The sequence below is a fragment of the Vanacampus margaritifer genome, chromosome 3 (genome assembly GCF_051991255.1).
Source record: "Vanacampus margaritifer isolate UIUO_Vmar chromosome 3, RoL_Vmar_1.0, whole genome shotgun sequence".
In the NCBI taxonomy this organism is placed as follows: Eukaryota; Metazoa; Chordata; class Actinopteri; order Syngnathiformes; family Syngnathidae; genus Vanacampus; species Vanacampus margaritifer.
In genome coordinates this window covers 10,210,629-10,218,501 of record NC_135434.1, presented here as the reverse complement: position 1 = coordinate 10,218,501, position 7,873 = coordinate 10,210,629, and the positions used below count along the sequence as shown (strand labels likewise).

At 42.1% G+C, this 7,873-nt stretch overlaps 1 protein-coding gene across 1 annotated transcript; it reads left to right on the top strand.

Annotated features, from left to right (window-relative positions):
• The first annotated feature begins 1,018 nt into the window (after positions 1-1,018).
• On the top strand, positions 1,019-6,529 carry LOC144048714 (betaine--homocysteine S-methyltransferase 1-like). The gene is made up of 8 exons (XM_077560968.1): positions 1,019-1,092; positions 1,722-1,854; positions 1,925-2,037; positions 3,089-3,280; positions 4,215-4,362; positions 5,777-5,959; positions 6,030-6,258; positions 6,337-6,529. Exons 1-8 carry the CDS (start codon positions 1,075-1,077, stop codon positions 6,527-6,529), a joined length of 1,209 nt encoding a protein of 402 aa, XP_077417094.1. The 5' UTR covers positions 1,019-1,074.
• The last annotated feature ends 1,344 nt before the right edge of the window (positions 6,530-7,873 follow it).

Sequence of the window (7,873 nt, the reverse complement as noted above, 5' to 3'; positions counted from 1 at the left end):
GTGGTTTTGAAATATATTGTAGTCTAATCAGGTCACTTATGTGATGCATTAAAACCCCACTGATGATATCCTTTGGTGAACTGTGGGTCGGAGGCGCGGGGGGGGGGGGGGTCGGGGGAGGTTGCACTTTGACTCTGTTGATAAACTCCAAGGAGGAGGGGCGTCGCTAATCTCTCTAAAACTGGATCGACCCAGAATTGACAGCGCTCTGCTGAAGGTTAATAAACCATATTGTGTGTGTGTGTGGTCTTGTTTTTGTCACATATTGGGGCCAATATATCGGGATTTCACATAGTTTGCTGGGCCCCACAAGTTTAGATCACTTTTTGAGGGTCAAAACTTGGTTTTAGAGTTTAGGTTTGAATTGGGTTATGGTTGAGGTTAGGGTAAGGAATGGGGGTAGGCAATCATTTTTGATGGTTGGGGTTAGGGGAATGGGCTAGGAAATGCATTATGTCAATGAGATGGCCCCGCAAAGACAGTAAAACAAACGTGTGTGTGTGTGCGTTCATTTAAAAACAGGAAGATGTTGAGGGTTAACTAAAAAAAATAATGATCTACAGTAAGTGTTAAAGTCTTACTTGAGCCTGACCTTAGCAAACATTTTAAAGTTATTTTCGAGCATGCTTGTTAGCGTCATGCTAACAAAAAGTATCATGGCAAATGTCAGCGAGCATGTTGCAGCGTTGCAGGCCTTTGCTGTGACTTCACGTGGTCAAGCACTTTTGGCCGGATTTCAAAATATTGACAGACTTCTACCACAAGTTGACTTGACTTCTCACAATTTCAGCAAAAACACATGGACTCTTTGATAACGAAGCTGCAGTTAATGTTTAAAAGAATAATTCTTGATACTACAATGATTGAACTGAAAGCTCTCTTTGAACTTCATTGGGGGGGGTGTCAACAGTTTTAAATGACTTTATTGAATGGTGTGGCAGTTCTAGTAATAAGACACCAGCATGCATATATAATCCACCCATTATTTTTCACGGGTATAAAAAGTGGAAAAGAATTGCCCTTGTGTGGGATTTGGAAGCAACGATTCAGGGATTGCTTCTGTTGCAACTGGACATGGCACCCATCAAAAAGGTCAGCATAGATTTTGTTTTGTGACAATAAATACACCAATGCTACGTACAGTATTTTAGAAAAGTCAATCCAAGAGAAATCTAGTCAAGAAATGCAAATAACACATCCTCTCTCTGGTAGCTAAATATGGACTTATATAGAACGTTAAACCACAATAACAAGTCAGCTTCTTGATGACAGCTCCAGTTAACTTACAGATTTGATCCAGCTCTGGTATCTTGGTGGGTTGCGTAAGTGTCCCTGTCCTAATAAGTGAGTTCAATTTGTTGACATTTTTCCAGTTGCAACAGCCCTCGGCGTAAAAGCGCCTTTTTTTATCATCGCACCTTTGCACCCGGTGCCTTAGCTTTTTTTTCTGTCATAAAAGCAATCATAAACATGAAATCTTCACGGCATCGACGCATTTGTTCAGTTTTGTTTACAAAACTGTACGACACTGGCATCGTTGACCTACAAAATTGCCGATGAAGCCATTAGCTTCCGTTTGTTTTCCGTATTCTTTTTTGAATTGCCAGCCAATCATGGGGAACTCAATGACAAACAACCATTCACACTCACGTTCACAAATATTGATAGTTTTCGGATCCTAACATACATAAAGACCATGCAAAGCGTTTGTGTTCACACAGGGCATCATTGAGCGTCTGAACTCGGGCGAGGTGGTGATCGGTGATGGGGGCTTTGTGGTTGCCCTAGAGAAGAGGGGCTACGTCAAGGCCGGGCCGTGGACCCCCGAAGCGACTGTTACCCATCCCGAGGCCGGTAAGGCTCACCGAACGCGCACTTCCCAACATAAGCAGACGCATAAAAGCTTGACGGATGATGCTCTCAGTCAGGCAACTCCACAGAGAGTTCCTGAGAGCCGGATCCAACGTCATGCAGACCTTCAGCTTCTACTCCAGTGACGACAAGCTGGAGAACAGAGGCCAGAGTCTACAACTGACGGTGGGTGTCCCAATGAGAAACACTGCAATGAGCACTCCGGGCTTCTGGGTTGGCTCCGGGGGGGGTTGTGCCCTAGTGCGGCCATGGCCTGGGGAGGGTCCTAGGGGGCTGGGCTCCCCTCTTTGGCGGAGGTTCTCATGTATGCCAGATCCTCCACACCAGCATCTACTGAAACTCAAAAAGAGTTTGCTTCTCCCACTGGTTGCTTGAATTGTGGATCTCAGACTGCTTCATCCATCCTTCCTTCCTTTAGTCTTTCCTCTGATCTCTTAATGTCTCCCTAATCTGTTGGAATTTAGATGTAGCCTATCTGGGGTTGGTGAGAGATTCTGGATTTGTAACTGTGATCGGAGGGTGGTGTCTGGTCGGTGTTAAATTTTGTTTCATCTCTCTTTACTTTGATCCTTCTTCTGGTCTCCTGACAACTACACGACTCCGGCGATACTCTGAAGTATCCGATTAAGATGAAGAGTTTTGGATTTATAGCAGGTTTCAGGTGAATTAAAGAGCACAAATTCACATGCACACAAAGAGAGATATGATGACGACATGTTGACTCGGAAAGGCTGCGAAATGAATAATACTGAATTTTCAGAAAAAAGAAAGAAAAAAAGAGGAAAAACTGATGGGTCAAGAGTAACCTAAATTGGGAGAAATTGCAAACCCAGCGCTGGGGTCCAAAAGGATCCTAAAGCCCATGTTGAGATATTTATACCCAGCACATTGGGTTGATGATTTGAAACAGCACGTTGGGTCAAGATTTTGACCCAAGAAGAGTTAAAAACGACACATAATGATGGGTTAACGCTATCCCGGCTATCAGCATAGCTGTGGCTAAAAACAGCCAATCAGAAGCCATGAACATTTTCTTAGAATGTTACATGAAATTTACTTCCAGTTCAACTATCCAACACAATCTGCTAGGTCAAAAATAATTAAACCCACCTTAAGTAAAAGCTACCCAATCTTTTTAAAATCCACCACAACACAGCATTTTTCAGTGTGTATATGAGGCCAAGTCATGTGATCGAATGCTTCCCAAAACTTTCAGGGGGTCCAAATCAATGAAGCTGCGTGCGATCTGGCCCGCGAGGTGGCCAGCGAGGGCGACGCCTTGGTGGCGGGAGGCGTCTCTCAGACGCCGTCCTACATGAGCTGCAAGAGTGAGGCCGACGTGAAGGCCATCTTCAAGAAGCAACTGGAAGTGTTCATGAAGAAGAACGTGGACTTCCTGATTGTTGAGGTAGACATCTACGGAACCACTGAGAACTAGAGTGGAATTTTCAGCATTTTCAGCAGTAAAAAATATTTTGTCCAGAATTAATTTGATAACTTTATTACTTTCCATTCGCAATTAATACCTTCAAAACTATTTTTTCCACTTGCTGTCGACTGAATATGACATAACCTGTGCTGAGGAAGTATGAAACGACCAATCGTGCCTCACCTGTTTTCTTGGTTTGGTCAGCAAAATGAGCCATAATTGGTCGTTGCTTACTTCCTCAGCACAGGTGATGTCATCTTCAGTCGACAGCAAGTGGAAAAAATTGTTTTTGGTATTAATTGTACATGAAATGTATTGAAGTTATCAAATTAATTCTGTATAAAATATTAACTTTTACTCCTGAAAATTGCTCAATGAGTCAAGTATCCCTTTAAAACAGGAAGTCAACCCCCCAAAAATGTCTTGACAATAATATGTTTATGCAACCCCACTAGTCTAAATACAATATTTGGGTTAATATTGCATTAGTGGAATATGAGTGAAAGAAGATGAGAAAATCCAGCAGTTTTTATCAAAATCAGAAGGCGGCCATTTTGCCACTTGCTGTCGAGCAAAAATGAGATCACAATTGCTCAGGTTTCAGGTAACAACCAATCACAGCTCAGCTTCAGAAAACATGTGAGCTGTGATTGGTCGTTTCCTGAGCCCTAAGCAACTGTGATGTCATCTTCAGTCGACAGCAAGTGGCAAAATGGCCTCCGCCTGAGATGGGGAAAAAACGGATGGATTTTGCTTCATAACTCCACAAATGTAATATTAATCAGAATTTCATGTTTATTATTGTCCCAAAAAATTTAAAGGTTGACTTCCCCTTTAAGGCACAGGTCCTCGAGTGCCGAAGTCCTACATGTTTTAGATGTTTCTCGAGTAATGACTCCTTTGTCATGCGCAGTACTTCGAGCACGTCGAGGAGGCCGTGTGGGCCGTGGAGGTGCTGAAAACCAGCGGCAAGCCGGTGGCCGCCACGTTGTGCATGGGACCCGAGGGCGACCCGCACGGAGTCTCACCTGGCGAGTGCGCCGTCAGGCTGGTGAAGGCTGGTACGCTCTTCATCATGTCTGATTAACTGGTGGATGTGTAACTGGTGAATGTGCACCATTGACACACCTGGTAAAAATGAACAACAAACGATCCCACTGATAATGTTCTAATGCATATTTGTCAAAGCTATGACTCAGGGACCATTTGCGGCCCACCATCCACTTTTTAGCGGCCCGTAGCATATTTTAAAAATTACATTTGACTGTAGTTTTTTTTTTTTTTTTTTTCTGAGATTAACGATCCTCAAAATGGTCATTTTACAACAGTTTATTCTTGTTTTGGTTCTGAATTTTGAGAAGGGATTTGGCAAATGTTCAGTCCAGGGGTGAATCTAGTCTAGGGCAATAAAGGGCAGAGGGCCACCCCAAAATCTTGAAAAAATTCTAAACTTTGCCTTAGCAGGATTATTATAGCTTTGAAATTTTTATTTTAGTTAGTTTTTATTCCACTTTGAGTTTTGTTTTTTAAATGTAGTTAGTTTTAATTGGTTTCAAGGGTGGTTAATTTAGTTTTTATTAGTTTTAGTTATTTAAAAAAAATGCTTAGTTTTAGTTAGTGTCAGTATAAGTTTTCATTTTTTATCCATCCATCCATCCATTTTCTTGACCGCTTTTCCTCACAAGGGTCGCAGGGGTGCTGGAGCCTATCCCAGCTGGCTTCGGGCAGTAGGCAGGGTACACCCTGAACTGGTTGCCAGCCAATCACAGGGCACACAGAGACAAACAACCATACTCACAATCACACCTATGGACAATTTGGAGTGTTCAATTAACCTGCCATGCATGTCTTTGGAATGTGGGAGGAAACCGGAGTACCCGGTGAAAACCCACGCAAGCACGGGGAGAACATGCAAACTCCACCCAGGAAGGCCGAAGCCCGGACTCGATCTCACGTCCTCAGAACTGGGAGGCGGACGTGCTAACCAGTCAGCCACCGTGCTGCCTTTTCATTTTTTAATTTATTTTTATTATTTGTGTGTAATATTTAATGAACACCGTGGTAAAATAAAAAATAAAAAAAGTAGCACATTTCTTACCTAGCGTTGCATACATTTGTGCTGAGCCTGAGCCATTGGAGCCAAAAGTCAAGCACGCAAAATTGTTCTCAAGGTGCTTTTCTATTGGCTGCTGCTAGATGATGTCACTTTTGTGTGATACACTTTTATGATAATATTTTAGACATCATTTTTGTTAGCTTTGTCAACGTAAAACGTAATTTCAGTTAGTTCGTTTTTTTTAAGAAGCATTTCCTTTATTTTTAATTACTTTGTTAATTTTTGTCAACTAAAATAACCTTGCTTAGGACCTGTAAAAGAAATCTGTAAATGTAGCAAAAAACAAAAAAAATTGGACACCTCTGTTCTAGTTCTAGTGTAGTATGTGACTAGGCACTGATATTGGTGTGATGCCGTAGGTGCCCAAATTGTGGGCGTCAACTGCCACTTCGACCCACTGACCTGTGTGAAGACTGTCAAGTTGATGAAGGAGGGCGTGGCCAAAGCTGGACTGAAAGCTCACTACATGGTGCAGCCTCTGGCCTACCACACCCCCGACTGCAACTGCAAGGGATTCATCGACATACCGGAATTCCCCTTCGGTAAAATCTAATAACGTACACCACAGCACCAACTTGCATTGCACCGTCAATGATTATCGGCTGCTTTAAGCTATGGAACCCAGGACCCTGACCCGCTGGGATATGCACAAGTACGCCAGGGAGGCCTACGACGCCGGCATCCGCTTCATCGGCGGCTGCTGCGGATTTGAGCCGTACCACATCAGGGCCGTGGCCGAGGAACTGGCGGCCGAGAGGGGGATGTTGCCCCCGGCGTCGGACAAACACGGCATGTGGGGCGCCGGTCTGGAGATGCACACCAAACCCTGGGTCAGAGCCAGGTAAAGCATCCACTGGGTTTATAGTCGTCCGTAACCCTCAAAGATTGTTTGTTTAGTTGTTGTCAATATTTCCATCAGGGCTCGTCGTGACTACTGGGAAAATCTCCTACCTGCGTCCGGCCGCCCCAAATGTCCTTCCATGTCCACTCCAGACTGCTGGGGTATGTCGAGGGGTCATGCTGAGCTCATGCAGCACAAAGAGGCCACCAGCGACCAGGCAATGAAGCGTGTGATGGAACTGCAAGGCAAAGTGGGGAAATCGAAGCAATGAGAAGAAAAAAAATGACGACGGCTTGAGGATACAAAAGCGCTTGAAACAATGATGCACGCTGCAATGTGCTGTAAACGTCACAACAATAAACATGATTAAGTTTAATTGTGGCAAGTTATTATTATCTCTGCAAAGCCCACATATGTTTGTATGGTTTTATTTTGATGATGATTATTATTATTATAAATTATTGATCTAGATCATTTGTTGAACATTTGGTGTGAAACAAAGACCAAATTTGAGGAATTTTTGGTGATGATGATCTAGATTGCCAATGTGGATCCAGATCAAATCTGGATTAGATCTAATCTGTAAAAACTAAAGCAATAGATGCTCAACTCAAAAAATCTAGATCTGGAGTCATGGATCCAGATCAGTTTTGGTCAACATACTGTAAAAACTTCAGTATGACAACTTGATGAATCTGATGATATGAATCTAGGTTTGAGAAAGTGGATCATGTTTGGTACAACATTTCTTGGTATGGCCGTATTGATGGAGTTTTGGAATCTGGATCTTTTGTAACGCTTGAAAACTCAATTAAACATTTACACTACAATTAAATGTATTGTGTAGCTTTGGTTTGACATGAACATGATCTAGATCATGGTAGCTCCGTTATGACCCAAGAACCAAACTGGTTGAATCATCATCTGGCTCTGGAATATGGATCTGGGTCGTTTTTAAACCTACAGCTCTAAAGTTTTTAAATCTATTTTTGACATGGTTGTGCAGAATGAGCACATCACTAATTGATTGAACTTTAAACGGACATAAAAAAAGACGAGTATGTGATTTAGATTGATTAACTTTGGATCATGATCAGTAATCTGGAATTAGAATGTGGAAAACTGAAATACGTGGCTAACTCCATAGCATAGCTGAATATGTATTGATAGCCAACTCAACGTCCAGATCATTTTATGATAAAACAGACATTGAGTAATTATATGGTCATGAACAGATTTCCGTTACGTGTTGTGTTGTGTTACGTTTTTGACTGACAAAATATTTTTTGAGCAGGATTCAGAAATGAGCAGGATTATGCAAATCAACCGATCAGATTGAAAAACAGACCAATCAGACTTGATCCAAAATCTAAATCTTTTTCTTTTTTTTTTAGTTATTTAATAAAAAATGTTTCAGGCAATAACAAAAGCAAGTGTCAGATTCCACAAAAAGCAAAAAAAAAAAAAAAAACGCAGATAAAGTCCAGTTATGCCTGAATGGGAGTGGGAAGAAGAACATTTATTTAATCCTACCCCCATTTCCCATTCGAAATTACAAGGTACTCTGCTACTAAATTTAAGACGATAAATAACATGTACCCAGAGAGCAATGGAT